The 18,035-nt window shown below is 44.7% G+C and overlaps 1 protein-coding gene across 22 annotated transcripts in view; it reads left to right on the forward strand.

The window, feature by feature from the left end:
- The window catches only part of LOC129817489 (afadin-like), a 130,154-nt gene extending 114,422 nt beyond the window's left edge, over nt 1–15,732 (forward strand). For 6 of the 22 annotated variants that reach the window (XM_055872765.1, XM_055872768.1, XM_055872773.1 and 3 more), the window contains 9 exons: nt 46–246; nt 619–710; nt 2,884–3,072; nt 3,272–4,453; nt 5,697–5,732; nt 7,042–7,176; nt 9,277–9,805; nt 13,180–13,264; nt 13,442–15,732. In XM_055872765.1, the coding sequence (XP_055728740.1) occupies nt 46–246; nt 619–710; nt 2,884–3,072; nt 3,272–4,453; nt 5,697–5,732; nt 7,042–7,176; nt 9,277–9,805; nt 13,180–13,264; nt 13,442–13,601 (2,609 nt within the window). In that variant the 3' untranslated portion in view covers nt 13,602–15,732. The remainder of the gene's footprint in view (nt 1–45; nt 247–618; nt 711–2,883; nt 3,073–3,271; nt 4,454–5,696; nt 5,733–7,041; nt 7,177–9,276; nt 9,806–13,179; nt 13,265–13,441) is intronic. The other 16 variants (XM_055872776.1, XM_055872785.1, XM_055872781.1 and 13 more) reach the window with 9 other exon arrangements.
- The last annotated feature ends 2,303 nt before the right edge of the window (nt 15,733–18,035 follow it).

Genomic DNA, 18,035 nt, shown 5'->3' on the forward strand with positions numbered 1-18,035 from the left:
TGTCTGCTGTTGTTGGCTCATTAATCCTTAATCTCTCTCTCTCAGCGTCGCAAGGAGGGCGTGACAAGAATGGTAAACTGAGACCAAAGAGCGAAGGCTTTGAACTGTACAACAACTCGGTCCAGAACGGATCTCCAGAGAGCCCCCAGGCCGACTGGCAGGCCTACCCAGAACCAAAGAAGATGAGCGGGGAGGAGAGGCTACTGAAGAACCGGGCCGACCACCGCTCCAGCCCCAACGTGGCCAGTGAGTAGATCGAACCCATACAGCACCCCTGTGTGATACAGAGGGACGTTTAATAGGCCTGTTGTGACATACTGTACATGTCAGGAGGGGAGGGCAGTGCTACCCAACCCTGTTCCTGGGGAGTTGTGCCAGTGTGTCTTGATTAGGAGATTTCTTTTAGTGTCGGGCTGGAACAAAAGCCTCCAAACCCCATAGCAAGAGATGGTGAATGGTGCTCACTGGGGTACAGTATGTGGTGTGACCACTGGGGTACAGTATGTGGTGTGACCACTGGGGTACAGTATGTGGTGTGACCACTGGGGTACAGTATGTGGTGTGACCACTGGGTTTGCCTCTGCTCAGCTCTGACTCCATGTTGTTTTCCTCCTCCAGACCAGAGCCAGAGTCCGGGAGGGAAGGCCGTCTACACACGAGGACCTGGGACCAAGATCACCTCTGTCTCCACGGGCAACCTGTGTGTTGATGTGAGTAAACACAGCAGCAACAGCAGCTAGAGGAATGTCTCCGTAGCATGTCTCTCTGAGGAGAAGTTTTACTCTGTCCGAGTTATGAGACCACACCAAGACATTACCAGTCACACCACTGGACAGGTCAGAGTAGGACAGGGCTGAACTCCATCATGCAGAGACCGTACAGTATTGCATTATTTCCTGTTTTTAAACCCGTTCTTCTCAGCACTCACAATCAAAACTGTAATCAAGAGTCTTATGAGTCATTATTGGTAGTAAAAACCGAAAGCAGCGTTAGTGAAAATAGCTTTACCTCTTGTTTTTCATGTTCCCCTTTAATTAATCCTAATCAGCTCTCTAACCACTTACTGATTAGCTACCCAGCTGTGGTGCTGTGTTCATGTGCTGCATCACCAACAAACAATGGTCTCCCTGACCATGGCACCCCAACGCCATCTACCGTTAACAACACTGATTCCAGAAATCCAAGCCCACAATAACAATTGTCTGGTAGCCGACCTTAATGTATGATTTGAACTAACACAATTCCTTCTCTATGCGACCACAAGAACGATTGTCTTGATCTCTTAGCCAACCGTAATGTCTGGTTTAAAACTTCTTATGGCTGCAGGAGCAGTATTGAGTAGCTTGGATGAAAGGTGCCCAGAGTAAACGACCTGCTCCTCAGTCCCAGTTACTAATATATGCATATTATTATTAGTATTGGATAGAAAACACTCTGAAGTTTCTAAAACTGTTTGAATGATGTCTGTGAGTATAAAATAACTCATATGGCAGGCAAAAACCTGAGAAGAAATCCAAACAAGAAGTGAGAAATCTGAGGTTGGTAAATTGACAACCGTCTTTAGAAACTTGAATGAGGCTTCAACTGTGTTGTGGGGCTGAATAAGAGCTGAATGAGTCGGGTAACTGGCAGAGAGCCATTTCCTGGTCACGCGCATTCCACATGATATCGACCTGCGTTCCATTGATTCTCTAGACATAAAAGAATTCTCCGGTTGGAACTTTATTGAAGATTTATGATAACAACACCCTAAAGATTGATTCTATACTTAGTTTGAAATGTTTATTCGACCTGTAATATAACTTTTTGAAGTTTTTGTCCGAAGTAATGCTCGACCTGCACGAGCGTTTGGATATGTGTACCTAACGCCATAACAAAAATAGCTATATGGACATAAATAATGACATTACCGAACAAAACAAACATTTCTTGTGAAAGTGGGAGTCCTGGGAGTGCATTCCGATGAAGATCAGCAAAGGTAAGTGAAGATTTATAATGCTTTTTATGAGTTTTGTTTACTGCACAATTTGGCGTGTAACTGTATGGCTTTCTTTTGTGGCTGAACGCTGTTCTCAGATTATTTAATATTGTGCTTTTGCTGTAAAGCTTTTTGAAATCTGACACAGTGGTTGCATTAGGAACCAGTGTATCTTTAATTCTATGTAAAACATGTATCTGTCATCAAAGTTTATGAAGAGTATTTATGTTATTTGACGTGGCTCTGCAATTTCTCAGGATATTTTGGAGGCATTTCTGAACATGGCGCCAATGTAAACTGAGATTTTTGCTATATAAATATTAACTTTATCAAACAAAACATATATGTATTGTGTAACATGAAGTCCTATGAGTGTCATCTGATGAAGATTATCAAAGGTTAGTGATTAGTTTTATCTCTTTCTGCTTTTTGTGACTCCTGTCTTTGGCTGGAAAAATGACTGTGTTTGTCTGTGATTTTGCGGTGACCTAACATAATCGTTTGTGGTGCTTTCGCTGTAAAGCCTATTTGAAATCGGACACTTTGGTGGGATTAACAACAAGATTACCTTTAAAATGGTATAAGATTAATTAAATCTTAAGTTAACATAAGTTAGTTGAAATCAAATCAAATAATTTACAGTAAGACATTGTTAGTCTGGCAAAAAAAAACTAAGCCAACATATTTGTGGGTTACATCTTTTTGTCCAATGGAAAATAATTGCAAAAAAGGCAGATGACCTATGTAGCAAATTAGGCTAAAGTATGTTTGAGGAATTTTAATTATGAGATTTCTGTTGTTTGAATTTGGCGCCCTGCACTTTCACTGGCTGTTGTCATATCATCCCGTTAACGGAATTGCAGCCATAAGAAGTTTAATAGTAGTTCCTTTTTCCTTGTCTATAGGACGAGCCCTCTCCACCCCATCCGGAGGCCTATCCTATTCCCACTCAGACCTACCCCAGGGAATACTTCACCATCCCAGCCTCCAAGTCTACAAACCGGATGGACCCAGCCCCAGGACAGTTATACGCTGACGACAGGGGTCCTCCCGGCCCCATGGAAGACCACCACCACAATAGCATAGCTATGCAGGTGTGCACACAGTGACATCACTCCAGGAGCAAAGGAATCATACATAAATGTTTTCTCTGAATAGCCTCCCTCAGAGTATATACTATGAAAGGCGTGTTGTTAATTTCTAAAGGAATTAGGAGTATACAGTTGTGAAAAAGTGTTGTGCTGCTCTTGCACTGTGTTAATGTGTGTGTGACTGCCGTGTCTGTCCTCTCAGCGGGTGGACCACTCTCAGGAGGAGCTGTGTGACCTCCCGGGGGGCTACCCTCCAACCGGCCTGCGTCCTGAGGACCTGGTCCACCTGCACCAGCAGCAGCAGAGAGAGGCTGACTACCAGCGAGGCAGTGGGGAACACTGGGTCAACCACCACCAGGTCTCCTCCTCTGTGGAGTCCTCCACCTCCAGCCAGGAGCACCTCAACTACTCCTCGTCCTCCTCCAACAAGACCCAGAGCAACCACAAGAGTGGCCCGGGACGCTGGAAGACCCCCGGCCCCATCGCCCCCCACCCAGGGCCCGTGGCCCAGTCCACACGCACGGACCTCCCTCCCCCTCCACCACCCCCTCCCCCCGTACACTACCAGGACTTTGAGCTCCAGCCCGACCTTCCCCTGCCCCCTCCTCCTTCGGCCAACCAGCAGCAGGCCGCAGCAGCAGCCGCCGCCGCCGACCGCAAGAAGCGCGAGGAGCAGCAGCGCTGGTATGAGAAGGAGAAGGCCCGGTTAGAGGAGGAGAGGGAGAGGAAGAGGAGGGAGCAGGAGAGGAAGCTGGGACAGGTCCGTAACCCAGCTGTGCCTGTAGCCCACAACAACAACCAACACGGAGGCACACTCCCCCCTCCCACACAGCACCAGCAGATGCCCCCTCCCCGGTCCCCCATGCAGCAGGTGCCCCATCCCTACCTCCCCCCCCAGGGCCAACAGCAGGCCCAGCAACAGCAGCCCCCCAGGCCAGAGAAACTGTCCACCCTGCCCAGAGCGGGCCCCCTGCCCCCTCAGGGTAACCCAATGGACACAGTGATCAGAGAGCTGCTCCCCCAGCAGCAGCCCCGCACCATCGAGCGCCGGGACCTGCAGTACATCACCATCAGCAAGGAGGAGCTGTCTTCCAGCGACAGCCTGTCCCCAGACCCCTGGAAGAGGGACGCCCGGGAGAAGCTGGAGAAGCAGCAGCAGCTGCACATCGTAGACCTGCTGGACAGGGAGATCCAGGACCTGCAGGCCAAGCCGGAGCGTACGGCCGAGGAGAGCGACCGGCTCAGGAAGCTGATGCTGGAGTGGCAGTTCCAGAAGAGACTGCAGGAGTCCAAGCAGAGTGATGAGGAAGATGAGGAGGATGACGACGAGGACGTGGACACCATGATGATCATGCAGCGGCTGGAGGCAGAGAAGAGAGCAAGGGTGAGCTGCCCTGGAGAGCAGGGGTCTAGTGTGCACAGTGGAGAACAGGAGGATGTGGAGATGGTAGGCTACGGTATAGGGAATCATATCGGACATCAGAGGTAAGGTGTATGGAGGAAAGACCAGTGGCCCAAGATCTTCATCGTGCTATTAGATGCACATGAACCCATCATTGGTTACAGTACACCCATTATAAATGTTCTGAGCTCTGAAAGGTTTTTAGCCTCTCGACTGAAGGTTCTCATGCCAAGGAAGGGCGAGCCATGGGAAGCAAAACACTGAGAAAAGAGGAAATGGAACTGGGCTTAATGGTTACAGAATAGGATATGGAATTCCCATGAGGAACCCCATGAAGTAGCTAGCTACAATGAATGTTTTGCAATGTGCACCTGCAACATCCTTACGTCATTGCTTTGCCATGCTGAGCTGAGCTGCTGTACTCGACTGGCTGCGGAGAGAGGGAGGGAGGGAGGGGGCAGGATGCCGGACACACAACAAACTTACATGGAAACATAGCAAAGTACAAATTGGTTCTTTTTAACAAATTTATTATGGTCATTTGGAAATGATTCATCTAATTTTCTTGGTCTAACAAGATGGCTAGAGTAGCATATTTTTGCCCATCAATGTACCATTGTACATGCAAAAACACACCCTTCCTTGGACAGAATAAAATGCCATCTAACCTGGGCTAATGTCGCTAATCCCCTCAGACGACACCACAGATCAACATAAACCAGTGAGACCCCTCTACAGTGTGTTGCTTCTCATTTGTAACTGTTACAAGAGTATTGTCTTCAATCTGCTGTGACCTTGTATCCAGACTGTCTAGTGAGACAATGATTCCGGGATGTAGTGAGCAGTCCCTGCCAGCCAGGCCAAGGCTCACAACCCCTTGTTGTCTGTCTCTGAGGGAGAAAGGTGGTCTTAGTTTCGGCCAGGGGGTTGGTGGTGAAACGATGTGTAAACGGGGCACTTTGGAGCTCCATGCGAGGGATGGGACTGAGCGGAGCGTTGTCTGTCTGAGGGGAAGTGGGCCGCTCATTTGGCCGCTGGCAGTAATCTGCCCCATTCTGTGGAGAAATGTTCCTGGCACCACATCACTGCTGCCTCCAAAACCCCTAAAAATGTTTTTACTTTTATCTTCTTCTATGCCCTCCTTTTAATTTATATTTATTTACTCTCTTTCTCCCTCGTTCCTCCTCTTTTCTTTCTCTATTTGTTTTTTTCTCTCCTCCCGCAGCAGACTGCTGTCCCAGCAATCTCTGTTCTAGACTTGGTACGTTCTCTTTGCGCACTGCTCCTTATCCTCCTTTCTTGTCTTCGGTTCCACCTGTCTCTTCTCGTTCATTCTGTCCCCTCCCTCTCATCTGGGGGGGGGGGGGGGGGTTTGGGGATGTCACCCTGTGACGCTGTGGAACCCTGTCTGTCTCCACTAGATAACTGCAGTATAATAACTCATTTAACCTTAAAGAAGTCTAAAACTAACTTGGGCATGGTTAAATACTGTATTTGTTCAAGAGAACTCAGTACTATGCAGCTGTTTCAGTGCAGGGAGCTGCCTGGCCTGCAGTGGGGGTCAGTCTGCATGATTTGAGACCCTCCCCCAGCAGTGGTCATCTGCATGTGGTGTAACCATCATTGTGTCATTGTCAGTCCACTTCATTCAACTCATCCAGCTCTGTGTGAACAACGCCGGTGCTCAGCCAATATAGCATCGCTCTCCTCCTCAACTCCCCTCTCATTGGGGAAGTTGCACAGTGTAGGAAATGTTTCTACTGTCCATCTGAAGTCATGTTTCATCCGGTGATTGACTTCCAGTCTGTTGTGTTTGGTCACCATGATATCAGTGATGTAACCAAGGCTTGAACTGGATGCTCCTCTGCTCTGCCTAGCCATGCTGCTGTTTGTTCTCGCTGCACGTTGCCATTCATTCTGCATGTCCAGCTGTCGCCATATGCCTGTCTGCAGTGCAGACCGTTCTACTCTCACCACAGACGACCTATCCTGTGGCAGAGAGAAAATAACTTCTAGATTTATACAGAGCATCCCATCAGCATATCTAGACCTAGATGTTTTCAACACAACAAGCCCTTGTCTGGAAACCCGATGCCAGTGTGATGTACCTCACAAGGGGGCCAATCTACTGAATGAGTCTTTGTGTAGATGCAGACCTGATAGGGGTCCTTAGAGCTTTGGGGATTTACTGTGGAGCTGTGACTGAGTGAGGAAACACACCGAGTATAGTAATATGAGCCCATGACAGGAGGTTCTGTGTGAACTAACCTTACCTGCACTATGCATTGAGACCACAGACAGACTAGTGCAGCAGTAGGCCTACTCTAGTTGTAGAGCTGATGATAGTTTGTTACTAAATTATATTTCCACCTTTTCACTTTAGGAAGTATGGCCTCACAGCATTCATGTACAATGCATTTGAATAGTATAAGAAACAGTTGATTTAAAAGTATATTCCACTATACAACTGATTCATCTCCAAGCACACAATTTTGAAGGACTCCTGAGATCAGTAGACTGTAGGACATGTTCCCGGGCTGTGTACATGGTGCTGAAGTGTCTGTGTGTAGTTGCAGGACGAGGAGCGGCGGAGGAAGCAACAGCTGGAGGAGATCCGTAAACGCGAAGCGGAGGACCGGGCCAAACAGGAGGAGGAGAGACGCTGGAGAGAGGAGGAGAGGGCCAGACGAGAGGTCGATGAGAAGGTACACCTCCCTGACAGGACCCACAGAGCCACGTATATCGATGCTACACAGTTCTCACACAGCACATAGCTAGCTAACACACAGCTGGTTAGTCAGGTGCTGTCAAAATATGAGTTCTCATTTATGTTCATGCAGGCAAAATATTCTATCAATATTCTATCAGTGATTTCTGTTCAATCAGACTTCAATACGATTATAAAAGAATATGAATGCAATAGACCACAATTAAATCCAGATGCTTGCATTGCCCACAGCTGTCTTTCAGTATTATTATTTGTTACATTTTATTAAAGCTAGTTATGTGAAAGGATTGATGTCACTGCCAGCAGAGCAGATTAAAGCAGAATGACCCAGTCGGATCTATTAACAGAGGACATCAAAGTGAAAACCCAGAGAGAGTCTTACCTGCATGGTAATTATAGTATTACCCTGTGGGGATCTGCCCAGCTAATTGTAGTTTACCTCGTGAAGCAGGAGTTGTGCCTCAACTAAACAGTCCAGCAGCAGAATGCACAGTGAAAAACAAAGACCGATCCGTGAGACCACTTCTCTTCAGGGGGTGGAAAGGGTCAACTGAGGTGGTCGGTTTTTTGTGAAATCTGCTAACATGATCAGCTTTTTCAAGGTTTCTACTGTTCTGTTCCCAGTTGGTCAGTCTCCCACAGAGCTGTAAGTGATCCTGTGGGAGGAGTTGTGAATACGCCCCTCTACAATGTACCAGTCAGAGAACTGTGAAGAGGACTCTGTCTGACTGGGTTTTAGGAACATAAGAAGAAGCCAGTAGAACAGTGATTAGTGATGGAAGTAGGACCCTGTGTTCAGGGGAAGTGTCATTGGGCCAGAGAGCAAAGGGCCTGTGGCCAGGGAGTCTGCAGACAGGATGCTGACTTATCTTAATGAAACCTGCTGGTTGGTCTGTCAGAGGCTAAGCATGTTTTTGGGTGTTTTGTGTCCTCAGTCCCAGTTAGTTACAGGGACATTAAATGACCAGTGGTCTGAGAGCAGCAGCACCCCTTCATCTTGCCTTGTGTGACGTTGTTACAACATCCCAGTGCCATTTTGTTTTACTGTGTGACCATTGATTCAGCTGTTGTCTTCCTGTGAGTCATCCTCACACCACTGGTAATTGAAGCCCTGTAATAATGGCAATGATGTCCAACTGCATGGACTCATGATGGTCCCCTTCCTCTGTGTTATGTTATGTATGGATGTATGCATGTAACCCTCCTACCCCCAAAAAGCATGGGAGTCACTTTTTACAATATTTTACATTTGTTAGGAAGCCATAGTCATTCCATCAGGCACTGCTTTGGAACCGCTGTTGGAATGCCCCACCCTCGCTGTGGTTTGTGGTGGTCATACCAGAGTACAATACATATCTGTTCCCCCACCATACTCTCATCGATGACATATACCTACCCACCATACCACTCACTACGCACACACTAACCCGGGGGATCCATGTACAGAATCCAGAGCTGACCAATCTCTGTTACTAGCTGGTACCTTTCCAGAGCTAAAACCATAGAATCCCTCCAAAAATCCCTGAATTGGAGTCTTCAAGCCTATCAGATCACTTGACTGTAGTCTAACCCAAACCACTTCAAACTGTTGGCCCCAGCTGTCAGAGAAGTGTCTTTATCCATCCTCACCTCTGGTGGTTCTCAACACAGCATGGAGGGAAGGAGAGGAAAAACAGCACATTTACATTTTAGTCATTTAGCAGACGATCTGATACAGAGTGACTTACAGGAGCAATTAGGGTTAAGTGCCTTGCTCAATGGCACATCGGCAGTTTTCACCTAGTCGGCTCATGGATTCGAACCAGCGACCTTTGTTACTGGCCCAACGCTCTTTACCGCTAGGCTTCTCTACTAAAGTATTACAGAACCCAGTACACACAGAGTAGTCTCCCCCACCTCACACACACAGACATACAGACACATAGTGGACAGATAAGGTGGAGGACTTGTCTGGGTGTCTTGTGGCCATGGGTAGTCTCCCTCCAGCAGAGGCAGAGTGAGTCAGGTCCAGCCAGCCATGCCTTGGAGGTGAGAGTAGGCCACACTAACAGGCTCTTCCCATTCCCTATTCCCTTAGAGGAGACAGGAGGAGGAGTACTACACACGCCTGGAGGAAGGGCGGCGCCGGCAGCACGAGGAGGCCGAGCGCAAGCTGCTGACGCCTGATGAGCCTGGTCTGTACAGACCTCCCCTCCCCAGGGACTACCAGCCTCAGCCCCCCCCTCCCACTGCATCCCCCGCAACCACTGCCACTAACGCTCCACCACCCCCGCCTCAGAGAAACACTTCCTACCTCAAAACCCAGGTCGTCTCACCTGACGCCTTGTACACTGCCAAGTTTGTCTCGTACAATGACGAGGAGGATGAGGACACTACAGGCCTAGCAGGTCAGGTTAAGCTCTCCTCCACCAGGAAGTCCTATGGCGACCTCCCGCCCGCACACAAGCCGCAGCCGCCTGCGCGCAAGCCCCGTCCTATGTCTGATGGGATCTTTCTGTCCAGCTCATTCCAGCCGCCGGCTGTCAATGCCAACAGTACTGCAGGGCAGCCCCCTCCCCCTCCCATCAAACCCTGCCTCGGCTTCATCCCGACAGGCAACTTTAAAGGTAGACACAGAAAGGAGAGAGGACACGCCTCCCGTATACCTCCCACTCCATATCTCTCATTCAGTCGTTCATGTTTTTTGTGTTATATTTTTGTGTTCCTGTTTTTCCAGTACAGAGGCGTTCTGGCTTCCATTTCCCCTTCTCCCTTTCTCCCACTCTATTTCTCTATCGACAATCCAATAGATCTGTATTGTAGTTGCCAATCAACTTGTAATTCGTTTTTTCTCCCATCGGTTTCTGTTATAGTTTTGGAATTTCCACTCCACCACTAGCAAATCAGGTTCCATTTTTGTTTAATTTTCCCAATCCTTCTGTCAGAAAATGTCCTCTGTCCTCACCCATTCCTCTTCCTCCAATCATCTTTCTAGTGAGTAAAAGCAATCGGTAAACCAACCAATCCGTGATTCCCTATGAAAGCAGTCCAGATATCCAATCATAGTACTGTTGGTGTTGCTGCTCAACGCCCACCCGCCCATGTGTGTTTGTTTTTGCTGAGGGGGTGGCCTGCCCGTCTCCCGCCTGCGGGCCCCACGGCTGCTTGGTGGTGGTGTTGGCTTTAAGGAACACTGAGACACTGGCTTCTTATCTATCACACAGACACTGTGGTGGGACCTGAGAGGGGCAGCTCTCTTTAGGCTCACTTGCACACCTGGCAAAGGGGAAAGATCTTTTGAGTGAGGCATTGTCTTTGTCTGTGGCTGTTTAAAGCTCTGTCAGGGCTCCAAACCAATCACTGATTTAGATTACTGAGCAATACTAATTCACTTTAATCTAGTTCTATGGTCTTCATCTGTGGCACAATGTTTTCTATTTAAGCCTTTAGTGACCCCTACTGACAAAAGTAGAAACGTTGTTATTTTTATCAACACCTGGAACCAATGACATTCTATTTTATAAGTTATTAAAACAGTATTTATGCTTTCATAAAATGTTTAAAGATTAGCTTTGTTTTACAATTTAGGAATAGTCTGTATATTTTTGCTTAACAAACCACAATATTTAAAGCCCCTTGGTGAGAACAGAATTCAAGTGTAACGTGGATGTCGATTTAAGGCAGCCCCCCGCACCTCTCTGATTCAGAGGGGTTGGGTTAAATGCGGAAGACTCATTTCAGTTGAATACATTCAGTTGTACAACTGACTAGGTATCCCCCTTTCCCTTAATATCTCTATTTCATGTTACTCTAAACACAATAAATGTTCAGTGTTTCATTGTAAGCCATAGCATAGACTACTGTAGTAAATAACTTAATGTTCACATTGACCGGAATCACAGGATTGTGCCTTTTAATTTTCCAGACAGATGAGTTTGTTGGTACATGTTCTAAAAGAAAATATGAAAGTCCCCCCCGGATATGAACACTTTAAACAGCCATGGAGAAAAGATGTCACTAATACAACACAGTCTAACAGGGTCAAGATGTTCAGTGACTGTCACCCTGCATGTAACATCTGCACACAGCACCAGTGCCCTTCCCCTACCCAGTATGAATGATGATGATGTCTGGGCCTTTTGTTATTGTGTTGCATTCCTCACTCAAATTGAGAGACCAATCACTAACCTTGCTATAACCCCACATCAACATAATCCGCCTCTCTCCGTCACACGCCTCCCTGCGCTGAATCCAAGCTCACTCCAATCGACCTGATATCCATTGCTATCTACTGCCTTTGCTGCTTTGCACTCCTCCTTTCAGCCCTCAAGTGTTCTGGTCACTCCTCTTTTTGTCTTCTATGACTGTTCCAGTCTCTGCCCTGTCTGTCTGTCTGTCTGTCTGCCATGTCTCTGTTTTTGTGAATTTCAACTGGTATGCCCTGTCTGTCTATCTGTCTGTGCCTTCTGTGGCTCTGGCTGTCCCGTCAGTCTGTCTGTGTCAGTGACATTGTCTAATGCTGCTGCTTACCACCACCTCCTCCTCTGAGGGCCATGCCGTGGTTCAGGTGACCCGTCTCCACCTGAATCATTGGCTCCCTCTGTTAACAATAATACATTCAGGCAGACGAATCCACTGGCAGTATCAAGAAGAAGGGCAACCCAGCTCTCTGATAGTGAAGACGTCTAGATGTCTAGCCAAAGGTTTTGAGAAGGCTCAGATTCCACCTTCTGCTCCACTTTATCTTAAAAGAATATCAGCAAAATCTGACTAATGTGAATATTTGGAGCCAGGTGTAAGGAAAGGAAAACATTATCCATGGCACAAGAATATAGAAAGACCTTTGGTTGACTTTTATGCATTTTTACAATTACATCTGAAGCCAAGTACTGTTCTGTATAAGCTGAAATTTGGCTTCCGAAAGAATGAAATCAACAAACCATGAAAACTGCGTTTCTGTGGTGACTTAGTTACTGGAGGGTTCAGAAGGTATAGTTTTAGCTCAAGGGACAGACAGATCTTGGATAGGTACCAACTTTCAACCAGTCTGTAGACTCCGAGAGCCTGTTCTGTGCCAGAAGAACTTGATCCTGCCAGTGGAGTCCTGCCTCGGTTCACACGTCAATGTGTTTTTGTCTGCCCTGGTATCCCTAGTTTCATTCATTTTAAACAAAGAAAAATCCACATGCATTTGAATTCTGGTTGTGCTTCCACTCAGACACAGCATGTTGGAACACAACCAGTAAGATTCTATTAGTGGGAGTTCTGGGTTAGTGTGAGAGACAGCAGCAACTGCGTTTGCCTGGCCCGGGCACACACGGACACGTGAACTTACTGATTAATGCCTACTGTGGGTCAGAGGTAGAGGTCACCTGGGGGTCAATGGTGTTGGGTTAGAAGTTAGAAGGCCAGTTAAGATACCGAATCAGTCCTCATTCAGCCACCTGTGGCTTTGATGAGCTCCTAGCTAACATCCAGTGGTTATTCAGTAAAGTTTTGTCATACCAGGCTTGATGACAGTTTATCTTAGGTGCTACATGACTTAGTGGTTGACCTCCACTTTTGATCCCGCAAACTTGTTTCACAGACCCTGCTGCTTCAGGCGTTGGACTGCACTAACGCTATTCACTCAGCTAAGCTAGTCCCTGTGGCTTGTTTTGGTCTGTGGAAAAGGCACAGTTGTATAATTTGAACATGACTGAAAAGTTGCTGGGTACAGATAACAATCATATATAGCCTGGACTGTGACTTGGCCACAATTTACAGTTGACACAGTGTTATGTCACAATAACTTTGCATTGGTGTGCTGTACTCTTTGTGTACTGAAGCAGGTAAATTAATCCCAGGGAATACATTTAGTAAAGATATGTTTTACACAGAAGTTATGTACCCAGCAGCTTTTTTCTTTTCTTTTGCGCTATGGGTTTAACCTGCCAACATGGTACAAAACATATTCATTAACTAATGTGCTCTGTTTCCCCAATTTAATTAATGAACACAGGATTTAATTCATACACTGGAAACACAACAGGGGTTGTAGGATCAGGAGAAGTTTACAAGGACCCGCGAGAAAAGTGGACGAAAGGGTGAGGCCTGCCATGCATCTCTCTCTTCATAAACAGATAATTCAACTGGGTCAGAGGAAATACTTTTAGACCGAATGAGGACCATAAGAAACTGAGACGTATGTAGGAATTCTCAGAACACACAACGTTGTACAGTATATGTTTTAAGTCGTATTGTGGTTGCTTTTCTCATTGCAGTGGTCAAGAACAGGAAAACACATTAACTGAAGGAGCCCCGGAGAGTATGACCTTCAAGGAGCGCCAGCGGCTCTTTTCCCAAGGGAAGGAAGTATCCAACAAAGTCAAGGCCTCGCGAAAACTCATGGAGCTGGAAAATGAACTCAATACAAAGCAGTAGACAAGTAGCCTTAGCAAGACAAAGTGACCGCCAGGCCCCGACTGAGCAATGGGAAAGAGAGACAGCTTTTGTTTCCCAGTGACTCTCCTTTTTTTTGTTTTTATTGAACAACTGGACCATTACATACAATTTAGATGTATCGTCGCAATAGTTGAGACATTTATTTGCTTAATTTCCCTCTTAAACTATCAGATATTATAATAATGCACTGTAAAAAAATATATATAATAATACAAATTAATTATTCTACTAAGACAAATTTCAAATCACATGAAGGGGAATATATTTTTGTTTGTTAAATGGTTCTTGGGTTAGGGATGAAAAGTTCTGTTCATTTAAACAATTTTAATAGCTTAATGTAATGTGGAATATTTTATGCTCTTTCTGCATTACATATTTTCACACTTTTAAATAAATGGCTTACCAGACCAATCTTTTAAGTTGAACTTCTTCCTATACTCATTGATTCAAATGGAGTAATGTTGTCCATTCTGGTTTGCGATACACTGTATTCTTCATTCCTTAGAATGTGGCTTTAGTTTTGATCCAGGCATTACTGGAAGATGCTATGTCTTCACTATGACTTCCACATATATAAACTGGTTTACTGGGGGTCCACCTGAGTGCACGCCCACACTGTAAATATCTCTCGTTCCAAACGCAACTCTCAATTCTTAATAGTAACAGCTCTCATTTGTTTTTTATCTTCAGAAATGGACGGTTCAGACTTTATCCAACAGGGCATTTTATACAAGTGTGACGTAGGAAATTGAGATAAGGAACTCCTACCTTTTTGGTTCTCACTGTAAATTTGGGGGGGGGGGTGTTTTGTGTTTTCTATTCCCCCCCACTTTTTAGTATTGATTTTCTTTGTTTGAATTTAACAGTAATTTGCAGAGTTGTGAAATTTGACCAGTTGTATACATTTCCAGTATGCGGAAAGTGGAAGTGTACCATGATGGAAAATTACTTCATTTTCAGTTCAAATGATAATAAAAATCCAAAGTAAAAACCTTGTTTTGTTTAACAGGTATTTATTTGAACCTTATGTAATGTACTTGCACAGATTCTGTTTATTTAAAATGCTTGAGCATTCGGTTAAATCAATACAAACATGGAATACATTTGGGACTTATAGGCTACTGTAGGTAAATGCTATTTTAAGGATTTGGGCAGAATGCTATTTACATGAAGTACATCTCTTCATTCACAGCTGTTTGAGTCACTCCATCTTGTGTGTTAAATATGTTTTTGTTTTTTTTCAGAACATGGGCCAGATTTGACTATGTTAACGTTCATTATCCATAAAGTAACAGTATCAATATCCTGTTTCAGCTTTAAAGATGTTAACCGACATGTATACAAATGTATTCATGTTTCTCATTTTAGGTAACACATTTGAATCATTTAAATTGTTTCATGATAGCCTTTTGTAAATCATTAATAAATACATATTTTACAAAATGCAGGAACTCTGTACAAATTTGTATAGAAATATTTACAATTGTGTTTTCTTTACATGCTTTAGCTATAGTTTCTTTGTGATAGTGATAATGCACCTGTTGGCATTGTGTACTGGTGTATGTATCTTGTGAACATGCACATCTTGAAGACTCCTCCAAGGAACTATGGATTTGAGAGGAACATATCTGATTAGTGACGTGAGTAGTACGCCTAACCTTGGTATGTCTTTGGACTAAGGTTGTTTTTGAGTCAAACCAGAAGGCATTACACTCACTGTCCACTTAATTGTATCAGACATAGTCAATTATTTAATGTACCCTAGAAAGACTTTCCTCGGTGACTGAACAAACTCCATACAGTGGATGGCTTCATGTATTAAGATCTGCAGCATCAATCCTAAACTGTGGAACTGGGCAGCCTATTTTCACATCCCCAATTATCCTTTTGTGCAACACTATTTTCCTATCAGAAGGAAAACATTGAAGTCTATGTTCGGTGTGGTATTGAACTGTAAGGGTTGATAACAATGTATAGGTCTGATCATGATGGGACCTCAAAGCCTTTTGAAAATGGCACGTTCTGCTGCAGCTGGGAGCACAGAAACTGGCCAATTTCTACTCTTTCACTTGCAACCATTTTTTTCTAATAAACTGAAACATGGACACTGTTCTGTTGTTTAATTAGTTAGTCGTGATTTTAGCATGTAAATCTTGGTGGGGGGGGGGGTGAAGCATGCCAGCAAAGCCACTGCACAACACAACACTAAACAATAAATTAATTGCACTTTAAGGGTGACAAACAGTGCCCACAAACTGTTAGGGCCTACATAATGCTGTACCAACACCATCCACTGCTACACCTGGCTATCATCGGAGCCTTGTCTGGCAGTGAAACAGTTCATTCAGCCTCATTTACTGCCTCTTTTTTTTTAACGCTGATATGACTGACTTGCTTAAACAAATGTGGGTTCTACTGACAATTGAGATGTACAAACTGTGGATAAGAGGCAATCTGTAATTTCGATTAAGCCAAGCGAGCTATGACAGACGTAGTCAATATAACTTTTTGTCCAGAGACAGAATTCAGAACATGGGCCGTTCTTAGAGTTCTCCCTGTACACCAACTCAGAACCGTAGGATAAATAAAGGGGGCATATAAGCAGACAATGAAAGCTCTTACAATATTCAAATGCATTTCTCAAAAACAGGTTATAGGCTACATGTGCATCAACTTATTAGGGTGATGCACATGGGCTACTAACAGCTTACTACACAACACGCACTCCGTATTACTTTCTTAGCTACAGTATACAGTTGAAGTCGGAAGTGTACACACACTTAGGTTGGAGTCATTAAAACTAGTTTTTCAACCACTCCACAAATGTCTTGTTAACAAACTAGTTTTGGCAAGTCGGTTAGGACATCTACTTTGTGCATGACACAAGTTAATTTTCCAATAATTGTTTACGGACAGATTGATTCCCTTATAATTCACTGTATCACAATTCCAGTGGGTCAGAAGTTTACATACACTAAGTTGACTGTGCCTTTAAACAGCTTGGAAAATTCCAGAAAATTATGTCATGGCTTTAGAAGCTTCTGATAGACTAATTGACATAATTTGAGTCAATTGGAGGTGTATTTGTGGATGTATTTCAAGGCCTACCTTCAAACTCAGTGCCTCTTTGCTTGACATCATGGGAAAATCAAAAGAAATCAGCCAAGCCCTCAGAAAAAAATTGTAGACCTCCACAAGTCTGGTTTATCCTTGGGAGCAATTTCCAATGGGCCAAAATTCACGCAACTTATTGTGGGAAGCTTGTGGAAGGCTACCTTCAATTGTTTGACCTAAGTTAAACAGTTTAAAGGCAATGCTACCAAATACTAATTGAGTGTATGTAAACTTCTGACCCACTGGGAATGTGATGAAAGAAATAAAAGCTGAAATAAATCATTCACTCTACTATCATTCTGACATTTCACATTCTTAAAATGAAGTGGTGATCCTAACTGACCTAAGACAGGGAATTTCTACTAGGATTAAATGTCAGGAATTGTGAAAAGCTGATTTGAATTGTATTTGGCTAAGGTGTATGTAAACATCCGACTTCAGCTGTACATATCTCCCTGGCAGTAAATGAGGCTGAATGAACTGTTTCGCTGCCAGACAAGGCTCCGCTGATAGGCAGGTGTTGCAATGGTAAGATGTTAGGACAGCTTTATGTAGGCCCTAACAGTTTGTGGGCACCGTTTGTCACCGTTATAGTGCAATTCATGTATTGTTTAGTGTTGTGTTGTCGCTTTGCTGGCATGCATCCTGCTTTTTTCCCCCACCCCACCAAGATGTACATGTTAAAATTGCCACTGTTTATGTCCAATGAGCACCAATACGTTTTATCTATAATTTATTTTCATATGACAAGGCTTAAAAAAAAGAAGATTTGCTAGTAGATTGTCGACTTGATTCATGATGATGACTGCTAGTTAAGATTTTGAAAGTATCAAAGCTACTTCAAAAGCCAATATTATTTAACTAGGCAAGTCGGTTAAGAACAATTTCTTATTTATAATGACTGCCTACTCCGGCCAAACCCTAATGATGCTGGGTCAATTGTGCGCCACCCTATGGGACTCCCAATCACATCCAGTTGTAATACAGCTCAGGATCAAACCAGGGTTTGTAGTGACACGTCTATCGCTAAGATACAGTACCTTAGACCGCTGCGCCACTCCAATGACCTTGAGCCTTCTTGGATGGGCACTTCTACTGTAACTCTATGGCAGCACCCAAGGGGCTTGAATTTTCAAGCTCTACCCTTAGACTTGGCGGTGACGTAGTGTCCCCATGAGTGACAGAACACTGAGCCAATCACTGTGCAAAGCTGTGGATTTTCTGATGGTTTGCCCCACCACCACAGAAAGCACTGAGTTAGGCTGAAACACATGCATTTTGGAGCTCCCTTACTCAAGA

The sequence above is a fragment of the Salvelinus fontinalis genome, chromosome 20, assembly GCF_029448725.1.
Source record: "Salvelinus fontinalis isolate EN_2023a chromosome 20, ASM2944872v1, whole genome shotgun sequence".
Lineage (NCBI taxonomy): Eukaryota > Metazoa > Chordata > Actinopteri > Salmoniformes > Salmonidae > Salvelinus > Salvelinus fontinalis.